At 40.6% G+C, this 23,022-nt stretch overlaps 1 protein-coding gene across 3 annotated transcripts in view; it reads right to left on the bottom strand.

Annotated features, from left to right (window-relative positions):
* The window catches only part of SLC6A15 (solute carrier family 6 member 15), a 52,918-nt gene that overhangs the window by 7,431 nt on the left and 22,465 nt on the right, over window positions 1–23,022 (bottom strand). For all 3 annotated transcript variants that reach the window (XM_048835656.2, XM_048835657.2, XM_075124310.1), the window contains 7 exons: window positions 16,592–16,749; window positions 16,020–16,146; window positions 9,792–9,973; window positions 6,970–7,080; window positions 4,066–4,307; window positions 3,769–3,961; window positions 2,807–2,999 (listed from right to left, as the gene is read on the bottom strand). In XM_048835656.2, coding sequence (XP_048691613.1) covers window positions 2,807–2,999; window positions 3,769–3,961; window positions 4,066–4,307; window positions 6,970–7,080; window positions 9,792–9,973; window positions 16,020–16,146; window positions 16,592–16,749 — 1,206 coding nt within the window. The remainder of the gene's footprint in view (window positions 1–2,806; window positions 3,000–3,768; window positions 3,962–4,065; window positions 4,308–6,969; window positions 7,081–9,791; window positions 9,974–16,019; window positions 16,147–16,591; window positions 16,750–23,022) is intronic.

Raw genomic sequence — 23,022 nt, 5'->3', positions numbered from 1 at the left:
AAGTTTTAGACCAGATTTTTCAAAACCAACAGCTATATAGGTTTACTAGGTAGAATCATTCACTGCCACTTCAATTCAGATTGCATTCACTTGCCATGGGAACTATCTGCATTTACTTGCTTTCAAAGCAAGAGCATCACAACCTTTTCTTCTTCTAAAGTCCAGCTGGAAATCTCCGTCCCAAAGTCAATGAAATTCAGTGATGAAAGTCAATGGGATTTCTGCCATTGGCTTCAGTGGGAGCAGGACTGGGCCCTACAACAGTAATACAGTGAGACAAATTCTGCAAAAAATTAGGATTGGCCCCAAAGTGTAACAGTACTCCATAATGGCCACTGGTTATACTCCAGCCAATATATGTATTGACTTAAGTACTGTAAGGGAAGAGAACAATAATCTTGTAAATATGGTCATATAAAAATAAACTTCTCTTTTTTTATCATGTAGCCGCTGTTGTTTACTTTATTAATGTCTTTTGGAAAAAAAGTTTTGAATTAAAGCATTGCAGAAGAAACATCTATTAAACTAAAAAATGGATGTTAACCATAGCATTCAGGGCCCAACACAAATTGACAAAAGCCAGGAAAGTTAGTGTGGAATCTTCAAAAGTGCTCAGCACTGGCCTAATTGCTCCCCCTGAAGTCAATAGGAGTGATCCTAGAGACTTCAGGGAAACAGATTTAGACCCATACAGTGTGCTTTTGAAAATCCCACCCTCAGACTTTAGATTAGCCCTGAATTGTTAACTCTCCCCTCTGTGCCTTCATGTTGTATATAGCCAGAGTATGCAACAATCTGTATATAGAGACTCTGATAAGAGCACTAATGTAACTGAACACATACACCCCAAAGCATTTAAGCATGTGATAAGTCTCAATGAAGGCAATGGAGATTCGAAGATACTTGAGTGCTTTGCTGAATCAGGCCCATAATGCTGCAAGTTACTAATGCAGGAAGACTTTAATCAAAAATGCAGATTTGTGGGTATCTATGACTCTTCACGCTAAATTCTCCTGTTGGTTTTTATGCTGTGCAATTCAACTGGCATTGTATTGGGCGTAATCCAGGGTAGAATTTGGAGATTGGAGATCAATTCTGAAAACATTACATTAAATTGTAATCCCTTGAGTCCAACTGACATAAACGGAATCATGGAGGTAAAACCAATGCACAGCACTCAGAAAAAGTGTTAGATTAAAGTAGTATCATGGAACTTTATTTCGTTTTTTATTATTTAAATTCCTAAATCATAACAAAGGTTTATTGTGAAGTGTTAAAATTGTATTCCGTGCCAACAGGGCATTCATATACACATTCAGAACAAGCAGCTAATTTTCAAACTATGTTAATGTTACATGAGTTATTTGATAGGGTTTTAAAGAAGCAAAAGAACGTAAGGGCTGTTTTTCAGAAGTGGTGAGCATTTCTACTCAATGGCTCAGCACTCATGAATATCTGCTGATTAGCCTTTGGGCAAATGGTTAGGCCCTGATCCAGCAAACAACTGAAGCACATGTTTCCTTTTAAGCACTACTTGTTAACTAAGTGGCTTGCATACTGACAGGTTTCAGAGTAGCAGCCATGTCAGTCTGTATTCGCAAAAAGAACAGGAGTACTTGTGGCACCTTAGAGACTAACAAATTTATTAGAGCATAACATTTTGTGGGCTACAGCCCGCTTCATCGGATGCACAGAATGGAACATATAGTAAGACGATATATATATATACACACATACAGAGAAGGTGGAAGTTGCCAGACAAACTGTAAGAGGCTAATTAATTTAACTTCCACACATACAGAGAAGGTGGAAGTTAAATTAATTAGCCTCTTACAGTTTGTCTGGCAACTTCCACCTTCTCTGTATGTATATATATATCTGCTTACTATATGTTCCATTCTATGCATCCAATGAAGCGGGCTGTAGCCCACAAAATGTTATGCTCTAATAAATTTGTTAGTCTTTAAGGTGTCACAAGTACTCCTGTTCTTTTTGTTAACTAAGTTCTCCAAGGCCAGATTTTTAAAGGTATTCAGGCACCTAAGATTTAGACAGGCGCCTAGTGGGATTTTCAAAATTGTATAGGAACCCATAGGAGCCTAGTGCATTGCTGGCTCGGCCTGACTCTCAGTAAAAATGTATTTTTTGTGAATGGTGGGTGCAGGGATGCTATCTTCTTCATAAATGTCTGACATAGGCCATTTCTGGCAGTAGGCTATCAGAGCGAATGGGCAATTTCCTTGGTCCACTGTGGTAGTTCTATAGACTTTTTGAACTGCAAATTTCATTTCACTGTTTATTTCTTTACCTCATTTTTTTCTCTATCCAAAGAAAAGATTAGTAAAAGATGGTTAAGGATGCCCCATTAATCACTCATAAATCAGGACAAGCCACTCACTATTAAGGCTGCATGTGAAACTTCCATTCCTCTTTGTGCATAACTTTTAGCATCTTATATTTATTTTTTTCATTCTTTTTTGTTTACATTGTCATACTTGTCTATGCTTGAATGGCCAACATTTTGGGAGACTTAAGAATGACTGACTATAAAGGAGCTCACAGTGGAAACTATTATACAACTTGAATTGCAAACAAGAAAAATTCTTTATGGAGCTATGTATGTTGGGGGGGATAGAGAGTACAGACTGGACTGCAGTTAAATAACACTATGCTATATTCCATGGTGTACCTCCTCATGCCAACAAAAACATAAAATACCTCTTATTCTTCTCCAAAGACTTTTCCATCTGTAAGCAGGAGACCTATTTTACGGGGCTAACAAGAGATGAAAACTTGTAAAACTCACCAGTAAGAATTTCTTTCCTCACTTTGAAAGTATCAACAATAGGTGTGATGATTCCTTCAATGGTTCCAAACATACTGCCAAGTCCCAAATTTACCAGCATGAGGAAGAACATCACTGACCAGAAAGGAGAAGCAGGGAAGTGGGTCATTGCTTCTGTAAAGGCAATAAAAGCTAAACCGGTGCCTTGAACAGCCTGTCAATAAGAAATCCACATAAGATGATTAATGGAGACAACAGCGCAAACTGTGAGTCGAAATAATAGTGGGTCAGTATTTATTTACATAATTTTGTAAGCTTGCGTTCACAAATTCTGCCTCCCACTCATAATATTGCATGCTCAGAAATTCTGAAAATTAGGCTCATTATATTTTATGATTTCAGGATCAGTATATCTTGACCATAGCATACAGTCACTCAGTGCAGAGACATTGATTAGGGGCCTGATCCAAAAAATCTGATTGGGGCTTTAGATCAGGCCCATCTGTTTACAGATGAGGCTGTTCAGAAAATAAAGCAACTTTTAGGTATACAACAGGGATCGGCAACCTTTGGCATGCAGCCCGTAGGGGAAATTCGCTGGCGTGCCAGGACGGTTTGTTTCCCTGCAGCGTCCGCAGGTTCGGCCAATCACAGCTCCAACTGGCCGTGGCTGTTCCAGGCCAATGAGGGCTGCGGGAAGCGGTGCAGGCCGCAGGATGTGCTGGCTGCCACTTCACACAGCCCCAGTTGGCATGGAATGGTGAACCGCGGCCAGTGGGAGCTGCAATCGGCCAAACCTGCGGATGCTGCAGGTAAACAAACCATCCCGGCCTGCCAGAAGATTTCCCTGACAGGCTGCATGCCAAAGGTTGCCAATCCCTAGTATAAAATATTGCATTCTTTATATTTCACAAGAACAGATGGCTAATAAAATACCCAATCATTCAAAATCTTTGCATTGAAGACACAAACATCATTCTAACCTTATTAAGTTCATCTTCAATCAGACAGGATTTCAGGTCAAGAGCAGAAAATTCTTCTTCTTTAACTTTCTGAATGATGTCATAAACTAAATTGTAATCATCTGCTGTAATGCTAGAGAAATTGATATGATGGGGGATCATATCCTGGCTCAGATTGCCTATTTTCAAAAGTTTTAAAATCTTTTCTGAATTTCTGTAAAACACAATGAAATAATGATAATAAATCAGAAGATTTCTTGTGTGAATTCCTAAGTGAAATATAACATAAAAATGAAGAAAAGAAATGAATATTCATACTGGGTAATGCATTTCTCATTTATGATATTTGCTTTGAAGCCCAGAACAGCAAACACCACCAAAGTTGCCAGCACAGAAGTGAAAAAATTGATGAAGGACACCAGAACAGCATCGAAATGGCAGTTGTTGTCTCTCTTGTTGTAGCTTGAAAAGGCAATGACTCCACCAAATCCAAGCCCTAAGGCAAAGAACACCTGAGTAGCAGCTTCTCTCCAGACCTTGGGCTCCAGCATTATTTCAAGCTGTTTGAAATTAGACACAATATACGTCAGCTACAAAATACAGTACTTCTTTTGTATGGATAGACAACATATAATCCTGTAAAATAACCCACACCAACTAAAATGCTAAAGCACAAATGTAAAATTATTTATCCATTATTAGAACAAAGCTGAATATTAATTATACCATTGGAGGAAAGTATGGGCCAAGATTTCTACTGGCTTACACATGGTGCAAGAGGAACACAATGAGGCACCACTGGCCAGTTAAGATCATTATTAAAATGGTAGCTAGTTGTACCCCGGTATTGGAGGCCACATTGTAGTACGTTTCCAGTTTAACTGTGGATTAATTGATTTGAGCTGTTACTGTTAAGATATTTTGGGGTACATTTCCTTTATAAAATTAAAATAAAGTATGTTGAAGATCGTTTGAATAGCAAAAATGAATTACATGAAGCATCATGTGGAATTTTGTTGTATAAAAAAGAGAGAGTTCTGTGAATGCGCTTACGTTATAGTCTGTGCAGAAAGATTCACTGAGCAGAGTAAACTCTGGCCACTATAACCTATGCTGATATTTGTGGGTCAAATTCTGTCTTCAAATATACACATAAACCTCTTGCTGACTTAAATAGATCACATATCCAAGTGAAAATTTTGGCCCTGCACTGAAAATTGATTGTAAATTCCATTTGCATTGCTTCTTCAGCCAATCCAATTTCAATGAATGCCTTTGGTGAAACTAGATAATTTATACTCCATCCCGTGTTTATCTAGTATCTACCCAATTAGTAGATCACAACAGAATAACAACACTGTATAGTTCTTATATATTGTTTTTCTTCCATAGATCTCAAAGAAGATCAGAAGTTGATGGTTAAGGTGGTCATATTAGATTTGTCTACTGAGATCAAACTGAACCATACCTTCATAAATATGTTATGAAATTGTATATAACATTAGAAGACCTTAATTTTGATGACATACTTTGTATTTAAATGTCATTAGTTTTATAAGAAAATAAAAGCATCAAAATATGAATTGTTTTTCCTTACTTTAAGCAAAATATGCCTTAAGTTACTTTAATACAATTTTAGAAAAGTTTCCAACTTCCTGGAAAAGCTGAAAGATTATATATATTGCATGTAAACAGTAAAGGAGCTATTTTCATAAAGCTAATTCTGGTCCTGGAAGTCCTGACAAATGGATCTTTAGTGTGAAGGTGGAAATATATATTTTTCTGTAAGGATGCACAGTACTTTAATTACAAATGGTACAAACAGATATACTCTACCGATACTTCAAATGTTGTATCTATCACACAATCATTTCTAGTGCTTGCTCACTAGATGGAGCTAAACATACACTCTTAATTCCTACCAGCATGTCAGAACATTTTTTTCACATTTTTATTCACTCTGTTAATATAAAGCATTTTCATTTCAGTTTTTGTGCAGTAAAAGGAAACATTTCTCCACATACTGTGATATTTCTGCCCTAGTAACTGACTTCAATGGGTTTTGAATCAGGCCCATAAGTATTTTGTTTGCTACTCTATCTACATCAAGCCAATGTTCAACTGACAGTCTTCTGGTTATATACACTGCAAACAACATGATCCCCTCCTGTATTTACACCATCACTTGATAGTAAAGAAAATCAGGTTTTGAGACACACTTCTCGAGACCAATAGAAAATATTAAGAATACCATTTTTCTTTAAACATTATTTATTTGAACAATTTTATTACTAAACTCTTTTAATTAAAAAATTATCAGTATTTTAAATAAAACATTATTTGTAATGTACTCACAACTATGTTTAAATCATGATGGGCCAAATCCTGAGAGATGCTGAGTCCCTTTTACTCAGTGGGAGTTGTGGAGCTTAGCGTCCTTCAGGATCTGGCCCCAGAGTGTTTTTATGATTAAAAGAAAGATAGTCTTGTGTTTGAAGCACTGAAATGTAAATCAGGAGCTCTCAGGTGAAGCACTGAACTACAACTCAGGAGCTCTCAGTTCAATTCCTGCCTCTGCTACAGGTTTCCTGTATGACAGTGGGCAAGTCACCTAATATCTCTGTTCCTTGGTTTTCCATCTGTAGAAATTGGAATAAGACTTCCTCACCTGGCAACTGTCTTGCCTATTTAGATGGTAAGCTAATTTAGGGCATGGACTGTCTCTTACTATGTGTTTGTACAGGTCCTAACTCAATGGGCCTAGATCTCAGTTAGGGACTCTTAGCATTACTATCATGAAAGTAAAAAATAATATGATTGCTAACACAGGTCATTTTAACCTATCGATGGTGCTCCTTACATTCAAACAAGGGGTAACATTCTTGTTATTTTTCTCTGGCCACTATGGCCCCTTCAGTTTTATCATATATTATTTAACATTTATCTGTGAAGGCCAGTCCTGCTTCCACTTAACTCAGCTGTAGAACTGACTTGTACAGAAACAGGAACAGATCCCATATGTATTTCTGAGCAGGTAGGCTCTAAGGGCTTGATCCTGTGCCACTGAAGTCAATGGAAAAATTCCCATTAATTACAATGGGAGCAGGAGCAGGCCCTGAAAGAAGGCTGCTGAGTCCACTGTTTTATTATTCAAAGAATTCATAAATGAACAATTTGCCATTGAAGCCATAAGTGTACATTCAATGGAAACTAAGCACATACCTTAGGTGTAAACATGTGACGAATTCCATCCATGGAACCATTTAAGAGCAGTCCTCTGACTAGAAAGCATATAAGTACCACATAAGGGAAAAGGGAACTAAAATACATGATCTGAAAAACATTAAAAGATCATTAAAAAGACATTTATGGCCTTTATTTTCTCAGAGTTTCATTCTCTATAGTCAGTGCCTTTTCATGGTACAATTGCATGACCAAGATTAAATTGTAAGACAGACTCTCTGTTCCTCTCTATGGTGCAGAAAGGAGCAAAAGCAAGATAATGTTACTCAAATCGTTCCCCAAATTGCAGAAACAGTTATAGTACAATATCTGGTCTGGTTGGTTGAACAACACAGAATTGGGGTTCCATGGAAATCCAATGGGTATGTCAGTCCTGATGAGCAGCCATTCTTGGGGGAGCAGCCATTCTTAAGCACTTTGCTTCCGCTTCTAAATTTACTCTGTTTCAGGCAGAAATCATGATGAAGAATGTGTCTGCTTCTTGCAGCATTGTTATAATCTGCAACTTGTACACTCTTTGGGAGGGCGGAGCCCAGTGGGTACACCCCACCAAATAATTTGTACTGCCAAGAAGGAAGGGGAGTCCAAAACAGTATGCAAATTCCCCAAGATCCATGGGTTTGAGCCATGTTCCATCGGGATTGGACCATTCCCCCTCACCTGAAGATAACATCTCACTGCGCTAGTAGACACAGAAGTTAGTACACTTTAGAGTCCTAGAATACAATCCAGGCCAACTTTCTGAGCCAGGAGAACCCTACTCATACACGCTACAGCACCCATGCAGCTAAGGACCAGATTTTTACCTTACACTTGAGGCCTGACTTCATTTGGTTTTAAAAGCATAAAGCTTAATTTTCTGAGATACGTGCTACCCCTGGTGATAAATATCTTTTCGCTTTACTGTTAACTTATCTGATCTCATAGCGGAAAGAAAACAGTATCCAGTAAGTGAAATGCTATCTTTCATTCCTTAACCGTTCTTGAAAAGGCCAGTAAATTAATTTGGTGCTTGAAAAGCTCAGTAGTTTTGTAATGTGTCAAAACAGGCCACACTTAAATCATTTCTGTTACTGGAATATGCTAAAGAGGCATGTGATAATTCCCAATGATCTGATGTAACATCCTATCACAAGATTTTCTGATTGCAAAGAACGGGGCAGATGATGCTGTCAACCATGAGGCGTCAGAACCAGCCAGTCTTAAGGGCAACTTTTTTTTTCTTATCTGGGGCTGTATGTGGAGGAAAGATGAATTTCCTTAAATTTGGCTAGTATTTTATAATACAGCCTGGCATGACTCAGTCCTCTTGCCTCCAGGGCAGGAGATTATGGGTGGAAGTTCTAGGTCAGTACTTGCAGTCATGTTAAATACAAATTTTGCAGACTCACTTAGGATCAGGAATAACTGGAGGATGAACCTGGGGAGAGGATTATTGCCATTGCCACCTTCTAGGTCCATCCCAAAATGCCCCTCCACAACTTCAGACCTTCCTGCAGCATACCTCAGGTGTCTCCTTTCTAAATGCTAGTTGAGCCAGCCCTACTTACAACCCAACCCTGTAAATATTTACACTCACGTGTAACTTTATTGACTGTTCCAGTTTTAGGCTTTACTGTGATGCATAAAATTTCCACTGAACCCTGTAGGTGCCTAAACTCACTTGGCACCTAAGATTTTCCTTTAAAATTTCCCTAGGCACCTATGATTCTGCCTCTGAGAATGTACACTGCTGCCTCACTCTAGGCGCCTGCATGCCTATCTCCCGCCTAATCCCCAGAGCAATTCACAGATCCGGGGAAGACTTTTTGTCACCTCAGTCATGTGTGGGGCCAGATTGTGGACAGCCTCCAAACACAGCTAATGGTTTGGGCCCCTCAGGCGAGTTTACACAAAACAGACAGGAGAAGGAGGAAGAGGACAACTTCCCTCATAACATTTAGCCCAGTGGTTAGGGTATTCTCCTGGAACGTGGGAGACTCACAGTTCAAGACCCACTCTCCCTGAGGAGGTGAAGGGATTTGAGCAGGGATCTGCCACTGGGCTATGGCATATTCTGTTGTGGGAGTTCTCTCCTGCTGAAGCTGCACACTCTGGATAATTAGTCATTGGCACAGGAGGGCTGGGTCCTCAGTGCTCTAACCACTGGACTATGGAGTCATTTTCATGTTTGTGCTCTCTTTTACTCTCTTGCTGGCCCAAATGACTTTTTGACACACAGAGAGTGCACGAGAGAGTACAAGCATGAGAATTACTCTGTAGCATCTATTGCTCTCCTCCTCCTCCTCAGCAGCAAAAGGGGATGGCTGATAAAAAAGGAACAATCCCGGCTTCCAAAGGGAGCTGTATCCAGCCCTCATGATAAAGGATGTTACAGCAGCATGGATGCCTGTGAGACGGGATCAAAATGATAATGGATCATAAGGACCCAATCTACCATGCTGTAAATAGGCATGGATGTGGTAAGAGCATCTCACCCCTTTATCTGATACATAGAAACATATGCACATGTATCAGTGATGCAATAAAACAGAGGTGAAATTACCTGCATTATTTATATCAAATGAAAACAAAAAGGGTTCTCAGACTTCAGACTCCCTCCTTCTTTATAACCAAATGTTATGTCTACAGTTTTAATGTATAGGTACCAACAATTCTCTACTTGAGATTATAAAAATGCTAGATGAGTCACAACCTTTAGTCTGACCATGCAGATTTTATGAGAGGGCAGGCAAAGGAAGTGGCAAGTAAGAATGTACAGAGAAGTAAAACACTGTAATTAAGATAAAGAATATACTCACTTTGCCTGAAGACTGAATGCCTTTGATCATTGCCAGGCAAACCAGAACCCAGGCAGCCAGCAAGCACAGAGTCATTTTCCAGTTCAGACCCCCACTCTCTGAGAGAGAGTTGGAAATGTTCAGTGCTTCTCTGTACCAGTAATAGGTGGTAGCAGAGCTTTTTTCACACTCAGGCTCCACAACTGGCAAAAAAGTCAATAAATCGTTATTGATCTTTGGACATTGGGTAGAAAGTACCTTCACATTCTTCCAGCAAATCATCACAGCAACCTGGAATTAGTTCTGATATATTTTATTACCATGGTGGCATCATTTTACTGAAAAAGTAAATCCACACACACAAAGTGATTAAAGTCTATTAATATGAAAATATCACAGTTCTAAGATGGAATTTGAGGCCACTGAATGGAAAGTTTTGTATACAGCCCTTGAAAAAATACCCAACTCTATGCCCTGGAAATGAAATCCATTCGTGCGCAGAACACCAACCCAAAGCCTATGAATCACCTAAATCCCATGTAAGCCCTCAAAATAGAGCTTTGAGTCGTGCACGTCTTGTACATAGTTTTCTGCACAAAGCTGAATTCCAGGTTTTCCATTATCATTAGGGAAAATAATGTACTGTAAAGTTATTCTGACATGTGGATGATATTAATTTTGGAATAAATACGGTGAAGCCATTTTCAAACAAGTGTGTGTGATGGGATTACTAGGCCTTCATGGCCCGCCTCTGGAGGCCCCACTGCTCTGCCACACCCTATCCCAGGAAGCAGCACGGTGGGAGGAAAAGGTAGAAAAAGTGAGTCCTCCAGGACTACCTAAAGAGGCCTCACTGTAGAAGCCATCTTGGAAGCTAGAGAGACTTGTCCTCCAATGGCTAGAAGGACAAGCAACAGCCAATCAGAGCCCAGCAGGCTTAGATAAAAGGAGCTGCAGGGCCTTAGCAGATCAATTGCTGGCTGGGACCAGAGGAGTGAGGGAGGGGGTGCCTCTCTGGCCAAAGGAGCCTGACAAGTAGCTAGAGTTTAAGGCTAGCTGCACTTACTCTGAGACTGCAGATATTGGCCCTGAGATAGAGCTGGAAATAAAAGGGCCTGGAAGGAAGAGGCCCAGGGAAACAGCAGCAGAGGATTGGAGTAAGCAGTATGTGGCTGCTGTGTATAGAGTCCTTAGGTGGGCCCCCAGAGGAGGGGATGGGCCCAGGTTCCCTTATGGGCCATTTGTAAAATGGCATAAATGCCAGGAAGAGGAGAGGCCTTATCTGGGAGCCCAAACAATGCACCATATTTAAAGGGCCAAGAGCCAGGGCTGAAGACCCTACTGAGGTGAAATAGACTGTTTAGTTATTGGACTCTTTAATACCTGGAAGGAATTCTTTTGAACTTTTTGACTTGGCCACATGGCCAAGCTACTGAAGACACAGCAAAGTTGGCCAACAGCATGCAGGGGTTCAGCCACTAGGAGGTGCTCAAGAGGTGAGTGCCCTTTTACAGGGTGCCTCAAAAGAATATCCAAATCCTCCATACACACACTCAGTCTGGCAGGTAGGCACATAAATGACTATTTTACAAGTCAAAATAATGATTTAATGATACCAAAGTGTTAAAGCACTCGAAAACAGGGTCCTTATATTGTTATGTTGAACTGAAAGTGGTTATGTGTATTACAGTAGTGATATTTTATAGTACTGTAATGCTACTATGAGTTTTCCAATAATCTTATACTTATCAAACTGTTAAAATATATTTTAAAGGAATTTTTTTTTAAAAAAGACACATAAAATTCACTTACATTTTTAAATAATAGCATTTCTAATCTAGCTCTTGAATCAAAATAGCTTATGGAGGAAAGAGGTTTATTTTAAAGTCTAATTAATACAAAGGGCAGATCCTCAGCTGTTATAAATTGTCCTAGCTCCATTATGGCTAGTACGCATTTTCCTGGCAATTATGAAGCTATGACAACTTATATGAGCTGGAAATCTGCCTCCGGGTATTGAAAAAGCAATAAAAACTGGAAAAGGCTTCATAAAGAAATTATTTGCAACATTTCAAATTGGTTGTCTTCTTCAAGCAGAAAACAAACAAACATCACACACTGAATATTTAAGATAAAAATAAAAAAATCAAAAGAAATGTTTCCTACTTCTAGGTGTATGGTCGGTCATCATGAGGTAATCAAATCCTAGGTATAAGAAGCACTTAGTTGTGCTTCATGATGTGCCAGGATAGGATTATAGCATTATGACTATAAACCAATCGCTAATTCTCCAATTCCTACTTATTTATGAGTCAGACAGGTATTTAATTCACAGGTATTTCACTGATTCTTTTGGGCTGTCTGTTGTCTAACGTGTTTTCATTAGGACACTGAACAAACATGCCACTGAAATCACTAATGGAAAATATAATCCAGATGTTATCAGCGTACAACTATGTCCTCAAAGAAAACATCTTAATGTAGCCACAGGGAGCTTTGACATACAGTATTAAATATAGAAAAGTTTCCTCTGCGATTACATCTTCCATTTGTGGCCAAGTCAAAGTAAATATACAACTCATGATTAAAATTAGAAAAGTATATTTATAGTTTAGCCTATAACTTTCCTCATCAAAATATTTCCTAAGAGGTTAGTATTCAATCAGCCCAGTTACCCTTCAAATGACCTTTTTACATTATTAGGCCTTTTCCAAATTCTGCCTATTTTTCTTAGACGTCAGGTGGGTTATTTTTCTTTTTATGCATCATAACACCATATCTGCCTTATTTTAGGTTTAAAATCTAGTCAGTGTTTTTTTCAATGAGGTAAAGGTAGTCTCGGGACAGTACTGATACCTGTACAGACCAGAAACCTGTCCCTGAATCCTCCTGTCAATATCTGTGGTTTAAAATGTGTTGTTTTTTTCTCTCTCCCCTGGTGCTGTTTAAAAATCTCAGACAAAGGCAAAGTGATAAGTGAAGCATTATATAGGGGAAAGAGGGAAATGGACATGGGCGGCGAGTATAATATGCCAGCTCAGCCTCCCATGGCACAGCCACTGCCTCCGGAAGCCCTGTTGTGGGTTTGGTGGAGGAAGTTTTTGCTTGTTATTATGCCCCATGCAGGTTCTGGGGTGGCTGAGAAGGTAGTATCTGCTACTCAGCTTCCCGGGATCATCAGTAATCACTCCGGAGTCCAGGGATATTATTGATGAACCCAGAAAGCTGAGTAGCACATACCGCCTCCTCAGCTGCCCCAGAACCTGCATAGGGCATATCAAAAGCTCACGTTGTTCTTCCAGAAGAGACACGTTTCCTGTGGGATGGCTTGGAGTCTGGGGAGGGGAGGCATGGCATGGCAGTAATGGTTCTGGTTGACGCTGGGCTCCTCTGGCAGGGGCTTGGGACTCTGGCGAGCCCGGGACTCCTCCAGGCAGGTGTGTGGGTGGGGGACTCAGGGCTTCGGCTGGCCCAAAGCTCCTCCGGCAGAAAGGGGAGGTATGGGGGCTCCTCCAGGTGGGGGGGTGGGACTCGGGGCTCCTCCGGGGGGAGGGCAGGGTTGGCTACCCTGAGAGGGGACAGGGGGTCTCAGGGCTCCAGGTGCGGGGGGGGGGGCGCTCGGGGCTCTGGCTGCAGGGGTTGGGGGGCAGGTGGAAGAGGCAGAGCCAGGGGCTAGCCTCCCCAAAGGGGAGCTCCACCCACCATCCATAGAAATGGACTATACATGGCATGCTGTCAAATATGCAAAGCAAAATAACTAGAAAATACACAGAAAATATATCTTTTCCTCTAGTCTCTTTCAGTTACATTAATCTTAGGTGTTACTTAAAGAATAGTAGGTTTAAAAAAAAAGTAGGGCTGTCGATTAATTGCAGTTAACTCACGCGATTAAAAAAAATTAGTCGTGATTAATGGACAATAGAATACCAATTGAAATGTAATAAATATTTGTGGATGTTTTTCTACATTTTTAAAAATATTGATTTCTATTAAAGCACAGAATACAAAGTGTACAGTGCTCACTTTATATTATTATTTCTTATTACAAATATTTGCACTGTAAAAATTATTAAAAAAATACAGGAAAAGCTGTTTTGTCCAGCATGTTGGGAGAATAGGGGGTGCCAGTAAGTGAAAAATTCTGGTTAAATAAGAGGGAGGGAGTTTGGGTGCAGGAGGGGGCTCAGGGCAGTGGCTTGGGGGCCGGGAGGGAGTGCGGAGTGCCGGATCTGGGAGCCACTCACCTCAAGTGGCTCCCTGCAAGCGGTGACCATCCTAGCTGCTCCTATGTGTAGGTGTGGCAGGCAGCTCTGCGCACTGCCTGAGCCTCCTCCCACAGGCGCCGCCCCCACAGCTCCCATTGGCCATGGTTGCCAGCCAATGGGAGCTGCGTTGCTAGTGCTTGGGGTGGAGCATGGCGCCGAGAGCCACCTACCATGCACGCCTAGGAGCAGCCAGGACAGGAGCCCCGTATCCAGTACCCTGCACTCCCTCTCACGCCCCAAGCTCCCTCCCGCTCCCAAACTCCCTCCCAGAGCCTGCGCTCCACACTCCCTCCCAAACCCCAACCCCCTGCTGGCCCCACGCCAACTGGACTATAAACTGGAATTTCAATGAAGATCAGAAATGCCAGTTTATAGAGCTTTCCAGTTGGTGAAGTGCCGGATAAAACAGCTTTTACTGTAGTATTTTTCAATTCACCTCATACAAGTACTGTAGAGCAATCTCTTTATTGTGACAGTGTAATTTACAAATGCAGATTTTTTTTTGTTACATAACTGCACTCAGAAAGAAAACAACGTAAAACTTTAGAGCCTACACCTCAACTCAGTCCTACTTCTTGTTCAACCAATCACTAAGACAAACAAGTTTGTTGACATTTATGGGGAATACTGCTGCCTGCTTCTTATTTACAATGTCACCTGCAAGTGAGAACAGGCCTTCACATGGAATTTTTGTAGCCATCGTTGCAAGTTATTTACATGTCAGATATGCTAAACATTCGTATGTCCCTTCATGCTTCAGCCACCATTCCAGAGGACATGCCTCCATTATGACGATACTCATTAAAAAAATAATGCATTAATTAAATTTGTGACTGACATTCTTGGGGGAGAATTGTATATCCCCTGCTCTGTTTTACCCACATTCTGCCATATATTTCATGTTACAGCAGTCTCAGTTGATGACACAGCACATGTTCGTTTTAAGAACAGTTTCACAGCAGATTTGACAAAATGCAAAAAAGGTACCATTGTGATATTTCTAAAATTAGCTACAGCACTGGACCCAAGGTTTAAGAATCTGAGAGGGACGAGGTGTGGAGAATGCTTTCAGAAGTCTTAAAAGAGCAACACTCAGATGCAGAAACTACAGAACCCGAAACACCAAAAAAGGAAATCAACCTTCTGCCGGTGGCATCAGATTCAGATGATGAAAATGAACATGTGTAGGTCCGCTTTGCTTTGTACTGTTATCGAGCAGAACCGTCATCAGCATGGACGCATGGACACATGTCCTTTGGAATGATGGTTGAAGCATGAAGAGACATATGAATCTTTAGCGCATCTGGCACATCTTGTGATGCAGGTTACAACAGTGCAATGCGAAAGCCTGTTCTCGCTTTCAGGTGACATTGTAAATAAGAAGCGGGCAGCATTATCTCTTGCAAATTGTAACCAAACTTGTTTGTCTGAGCGGTTGGCTGAATAAGAAATAGTGCTGAGTGGACTTGTAGGCTCTGAAGTTTTACATTGTTTTGTTTTTGAATGTAGGTTTTTTTTGTACATAACTCTAAATTTGTAAGTTCAACTTTCATGATAAAGAGATTGTACTACAGTACTTGTATTAGGTGAATTGAAAAATACTCTTTTGTTTTTTTACAGTGCAAAGATTTATAATAAAAAATAAATATAAAGTGAGCACTGTATACTTTGTATTCTGTGTTGTAATTGAAATCAATATATTTGAAAATGTAAAATAATCCAAAAAATTAAATAAATCGTTTAACAGTGTGATTAATAATGTGATTAATCACAATTAATTTTTTAATTGCACGATTAATCGTGATTAATTTTTTTAATCGTTTGACAGCCTTAAAAAAAGTTGTTGTTTTTTAAATGGCAATATCCAAATAAAGGGTCTAACTCAAAGCCCACTGAAATCAGTGGAAAGACTGCCCTTGACTTCAGTGGATTTTGGATCAAGCCCAAAGTGACTTTAAAAAAAATGAATATATCCAAGACTTACAGGTATGAGAAGTATTTTTCACCAAAGGACACTGATCCCATGGCAAGGGGTGCTGAAACGACTGAGAAAAGTAAAACAAACTCCATCCAATTATGACATTGTAGTAGAGGGCCACAAAGAAACATACCTGAAGTATAAAACAAGATATTTTAAAAGATTTATTGAACAACTACATATCATAAGTTAAAGTAAATAAAACAATGAGCTAAATCCAGCACCACATAAAATTGCTATTGAAATTAAGGAGAATTTTGCCTAAGTAAGGAATGAATAAAGGCTCTGTGATTTGGCCCTTGTGGATATATTTAAAGTCCAATACTTTCCAAATTCTTGTTTTTTTTTCTGTGTTTATCATGCATACCTTGCTAATATTTTAGCAGATTCTCTTCCTCCAAAAAGACTAATATTTTTATATATTCGAATATGAGCTTTACGGATTCTGTAAACATTGTGAATTGACTTTGGAGCTAGAACAAAAATTATTAACCTTTGGTTAAAACTGAGCAGAAAGTCCCAATGTATTTCATTGTGATGCTCTGGAGAACATCAAACTATGTAAATTACAAACTTACCACACAGCTTGCAAATCCAATTCCACCGAGCGTGGGGCTGATGTAATTCCATACGCCAATGCTTCCTCGTCGGATTCTCTGGCCCACAGAAAGCTCCAGGAAAAAAAGTGGAATCCCTATTATCATCAGCAAAATTAAGTATGGCACAAGATATGCACCTATGAAAACAAGAGGACATCAATCACTATTAGGATGAGGAAGAGTCTTCTAAGTCAGGGGCTGGTGTAAATTTCTGAAAGGAGAACAAATAATAGATGATACAAATGGCTGAAGTGTTTGAAGTGTGTGTGTGTTTTTTTTTCCTTCAGGCTCCATTGAAAAGATTAATTGTGACTAGATGCTTAACACAATATTAACAAGTGAGAAAGATTACAGACCAGAATAGGGTAAGAACAGGTTAAAGAACATTTAAATAAGTTAGATATCTTCAAGTCAGCAGGGCCAGATGAAACTTACCCAAGACCACTTAAGGAACTAGCTGAACCAAGGTGAACTATTAGCGATTATCTCAGAGAACTTTTAGAGGACTGATGAGGTCCTGGAGAAGAGCACACACTAGTACCTGTCTTTAAAAAGGTCCTGAGGAATTATAGAGCAGTCATCCTAACCTTCATACCCAAAAAGATACCGGAACAAATTATTAAATAATACATTAGTAAGCAGCTAGAGGACAATAAGGTGATAAGGAATAGCCACCATGGACTACCAAGTATAAATCATTCTAAACTACTCTAATTTTCTTATTTTTCTTTGACAGGATACATGGCCTAATGGAAAGGGGGAAGCAGTAGATATGATATATCTGGACTTTAGTGAGGCTTTTGACACAGTTCCACATGACAGTCTCATAAGCAAATGAGGGAAATGTGGTCTAGATGAAATTATTATACAGTGGGTGCCCAACAGGTTGAAAAAACATACTCAAAGAATAGTTATCTGTAGTTCACTGTCAAATTGGGAAGACATATCAAGTGGGGTCTCACAGCAGTCACTCCTGGGTCTGGTACTATTAAACATTGTCATTAATTTCACTGAATGTAGAGAGTACACTTGAAAAATGTACAGACAACACCAAGCTTAGAGAGGTTGCAAGCACTTTGGAAGGTCAGACTGGAATTTTAATTTATCTTGATTACATTGGAGAATTGGTCAGAAATGAAAAAGATGAAATTCAATATAGACAAGGGCAAAGCACTGCAGTTAGAAAGGAAAAATCAAATGCACAAAAGCAAAATGGAAAATAAATGGCGAGGCAGTAGTACTGCAGAAAAAAGAGCTGGGGGTTATAGCAGATCACAAACTGAATATGGGCCAAGAATGTGATGCTGCTGCAAAAAAAGCAAATATCATTCTGGGGTGTATAAACAGTTGTGTCATATCTAGAGCAAGGGAGACAACTGTCTCGCTCTAGTTGGCACTGGTGCAGACTCAGCTGGAGTACTGAGTCCAGTTTTGGACACCACACTTGTTGTGGAAGTTGTGGAAAAAAGGGAGAGTCCAAAGGAGCACAACAAAAATAAGAGGTTTAGAAAACATCACCTGCAAAGGAAGATTGAAAGAATTGGCCATGTTTATTCTTGACAAGAAAAACTGAGGGGGGGAGGGGGTTTGGTCATGATAGCAAATATGTAATTTTCAAATATGTAACAGATTGTTGTGATTAATTGTTCTCCATGTCCACCAACGGTAGAACAAGAAGTAATAGGGTTAATCTGAAGCAAGGGAGATTTAGGTTAGATATTAGGAAATACTTTCTAACTATAAGGATAGTTAAGCACTGGAACAGGTTATCTAGGAGGTTACAGAATCCCTGTCACTGAGCATTTTAAGAACAGGTTAGACAAACACCTATCAGAAATAGTCTAGGCATACTAATCATGTCTCAGCATCTGGGGATAGACAAGATGATCGCTCAGTGTCCCTTTCAGCCCCATAGTTCTATGATTCTATTAAAGCAGTTGATACCCTTTCAGTTTTAATCTCTGCCTGTCACTTGTAGAAATGATTTTCCATCATACAGATAGTGTAGTATTCATCGGAAAATGCTCATGCATCTTTAAAATTAGAAAAACCAAGAAATCTCATATTTACAAAGCACTTTCTGTTAAGTAAATGTATATCATTTCGAGCCAAACCTTCCCAAGGAGGGAGCCTCTCTGATCTGGCTACTTGATTGTGCTAGATTTTGTGTGTATATAATCACACTCATCAGAATAGCAGTGATATAATCACATGCTAAATCAACCTACCTTTCAGACACTGTGTGTGTTAACTGCCACCAGAGCAGCAAAAGTGCACATTTTTGACCTATAAAGGGATTGTGTGATGTTGCAAAAAACTTTCAGTGAGATTTAGGCTCCTAAGTACCTAAGTCACTTTTGAAAATGAGACTTAGCTGTCTACATTTCTTTGGCCTTGTAATGGTGAGTGGAGCAGTGCTTAAATACCTTTAAAAACTGGACTTAACTGACTAATGTTACCCAGGATGTCTGTACTAGAGCAAGAACTGAACCCATGTCTTCAACATCTCAACCTACAAGCTTAACCACAAGGGTCTAAAGTTAAGCACATACTTAACTCCTGTGCAGAACTGGGGCCCTCTTGTACACCAGTTGTAGGTTGCAAGGTTTATCAATTAAACCAATGGGCCAAATTTACCCTTGCATAATTCTGCATTGTCTTATACCCTGTGCAACTCTGTTATTTTCAGTGCACAGGTGTAGGTCAGCAGCAGGGTGTCCAGATGTCCCGATTTTAGAGGAACAGTCCCTGATATTCAGGGCTTTCTCTTATATAGGTGCCTATTCCCCCTACCCCATCTTAATTTTTCACATTTACTATCTGATCACCCTAGTCAGCATAGAATCAGAACAAATATGTTTTGTTTCAGCTTCTTGCAGTGTCATCCTCACACTGTCACAAATGGGAATTATATGAAAGCATTCTTTCCAATGCATGAAAACTTGGCACATGGGTGTTCTAGTGTACATGACAAATTGGGATAATTCCTATTCAATTTGGGCAACATTTGGCCATATTTCCTAACAGCATCCTAAATTAGCAGAGTACACAGGTAAAAGTGGCTCAACATGCCAACTATCAAGATAGCCCTTTTGAGTGTCACAGCTTGGTATGATTTCTGTATTTTCATGCTACAGTTCTGTTCTAAATCTTAAAAATATTTTTCCTTTTGAAGGTGCAAGTTGTAACATTAAAATATGTGTTAATATAGCTTTATAGTTCAGATCTGTATATAAAATAATTTGTCCTCTAATAAAATTATCTATTGTAATATGATGTTACTGTCATATTTTCTGACCTGACATCCCAAACTATCAATTTCAGAATGCTTGGATTAAAGCTGTGCATGACTCAGCACATTAGACAAAGCTGTGAACTGCAATATAAATAATGTGTGATTAAATAAAATGTATCACAATCAAATATGTGCATGGAAATAATCAACTCCAAAAGAGCTCCAGGTAGAAAAATACTGTTGACAATATTTAACAGTTTCCTAGATCTGTATTTTGTGGAGTTCCTAATGTGAATATATGACCCAGCATGTCTGCCTTGTGGACCAGTATTGCAAATCTTGGTTAGACATCATTTACACCAGTGGTTCTCAAAGCCGGTCCACCCCTTGTTCAGGGAAAGCCCCTGGCGCGCCGGACCAGTTTGTTTACCTGCTGCGTCCGCAGGTTCGGCCGATCGCGGCTCCCACTGGCCACAGTTCACTGCTCCAGGCCAATGGGCGCTGCGGGAAGCGGCGCGGGCCAAGGGACGTGCTGGCCACCCTTCCCGCAGTCTCCTTTGGCCTGGAGCGGCGAACCACGGCCAATGGGAGCCGCGATCGGCCGAACCTGCGGATGCGGCAGGTAAACAAACTGGTCTGGCATGCCAGGGGCTTTCCCTGAACAAGCGGTGGACCGGCTTTGAGAACCACTGATTTACAGAGCCATGCTGTATGTAAGTGTGATGCATGGCTAGAAAGGGTTAAACAGCCTGCAAAATAAATAATCCTCAAAATACAAGTGGGGAGATAATGTTTGTGGTTTTGTGTATTTACATATGTATGAGTAGGGTCAATGGTGTAATCAACAGTCCCTGTCTATGCTGTATTCTAATAATTCAGAGGTCAAAAGAACATCCTATCATTTAAATGAATTGTAAACACAGGATATCTCAGTATTCATCTCTCTTTGAAATGTACTGCGAATGGTGGAGGAACAAACAAATGGCCTTATGTTAATTCGTATAGCTAAGTACCGGTGTTGGACCTCCTTCAAAGTCACTCTAATTACCTGTTGTTCCCTGAGGAACTCCAACTTGTCAAAAGACATGAAATTGTATAAAAGATCCTTGGATCCTGATTCTGTCATCTCAGATCTGCTTAGGCTTCATCAAGGGAAGTTTGAGTCCCAAGACTGAGGTCCCAGTTATGCTGGTACGCCCTGAATATGAGATTTGGACATTGAACTATAACCTATGAACTATTTCTGAAAGAACTCTTTGCAACTACAAAGCTCACCATCTCTGCTACGAATCTGAACCTCAATGAATTGAACTCTAACTCTGTATGTACACTGATCATTTAACCATACTCTCTCTTTTGTTTTATAATAAATTTTACTTTAGTTAATAAGAATTGGCTGTAGCGTTTACTTGGGTAAGATCTGACACATTCATTAACCTGGAAGGTAATGTGTCCAATCCTTTGGGATTGGTAGAACCTTTTCTTTTATATGATGAAATAAGATTAACAGAAATTTTCATCATATCTGACGTGGGTACCTGAATGGAGCCCTGAGGCTGGATCACTTTAAGGGAACTGTGTTGTTTGGACTTCTGAGTAACCAGTAAGGTAATAAAGAAGCTGTTTTATGCTGTCTTGGTAAATCTATGTATTGGAATATCCACCAGCTTTATGGGGACTATCTCCTCCATTCTTTGCAGTTCACCCTAATTGAGTGACCACAGCTGGCTCCCCACTAGGGCCCCAGTCACAGTAAGTAAGGTGTCCTTAATTGACACTCTGACATTATTTTATCCGTGTAAACGTGATATCACTCCCCCCAACCAATTTCCATTTTCTTTCTTTCTTCAGACTATAATGAAAAACAAACATTAGAACTGTCTTGGTTAGTCTCTAAGGTGCCACAAGTACTCCTTTTCTTTTTGCGAATACAGACTAACACGGCTGTTACTCTGATACCAATCTGTGGATACTATGGTGTGCTCTGTATGTCAATAATATGTCCAGTACTAAATATGAATCAAAATACTGATAAGTTTCTGTGGAAGAGTGCAAGGAGGGAGCAAACAAAAAAGGGTCTCAAATCCCAAAGTCAGAGAGAGAAAGCTATTAAACTAGGGAGTCAAAGTGAATAGGGAGATCTGGAACCAGAGAAAGGAAAAGGGTTTGGAGGCACCCACGTCCTATCGCCAGTCTAGCCACGTCCCATTAAGGAACTGGGATAAGACCAATATTTTCACTAGAGAAATTATCTGTAACCAATTCAGCCTCAAGTCTACAATTCTTTTCTATAGTTATTTGCATCTTTAAAGTCACAAGTATCAAAGATAAAAATGTTGAAGGTTAGCCCATCATAAAAGTTTACATGCTATTATTGATTTTAGAACACATTATATAGAAGGAAATATAGTAAATTTATTGTTGTAGTGGAAAGCTTTTTAGTCAATAAATATATTGTTTTTTGGTAGCTGGAAATTGATTGGTTTACTTCTAAAACTAACTCCTGGCCCATCCAACCCCCCACGTTCCTTGACACACCCCGCCCCGGGACCCCTGTCCCATTCACCCCCCTCCCCTGTCTGCCCACAGAACCGGGCAGAAGAGTCTCGTGCGCTGCCATAGTGGCTGCCCACCCCACCCTGCCCCTAGGAGCCAGAGGGACCTGCCAGGGGGCGAGGTGGGGAGTCCCGGCAGTGCTTACCTGGGGCGGCTCCCAGGGCTCCTAGGGGAGTGGTAGCATAGCTGGGGGGGAGCAGGGGGAACGGCCGCTCCCCCCACTGATCACTTGAAAAGTGGCGCCTTAGGCACCGACTCCGTGGGTGCTCCGGGGCTGGAGCATCCACGGGGAAAATTTGGTGGGTGCAGAGCACCCACTGGCAGCTCCCCGCCCCGCCCTGCGCCCGGCCCCAGCTCACCTCCGCTCTGCCTCCTCCCCTGAATGCACCACCCTGCTTTGCTTCTCCGCCCCTCTCCCCCCGCGGTTTCCCGCGAATCAGCTGTTCGCACGGGAAACTTTGGAGTACTGAGAAGCAGGCGGCGGCTTCGTGCTCAGGCCAGAGAGGTGGAGGTGAGCTGGAGCGGGGAGCGGTTCCCCTGCGTGCCCCCCCACCCGGGTTACCTGCTGTGGCACGGGCGGCCCCCCCTGCCCCAGCTCCCCTCCGCTCCGCCTCCTTGG

Source organism: Caretta caretta, chromosome 1 (genome assembly GCF_965140235.1).
Source record: "Caretta caretta isolate rCarCar2 chromosome 1, rCarCar1.hap1, whole genome shotgun sequence".
NCBI lineage: Eukaryota > Metazoa > Chordata > Testudines > Cheloniidae > Caretta > Caretta caretta.
Note: the sequence above shows the minus strand (reverse complement) of the source record. Positions and strands in the feature narration are given on the sequence as shown.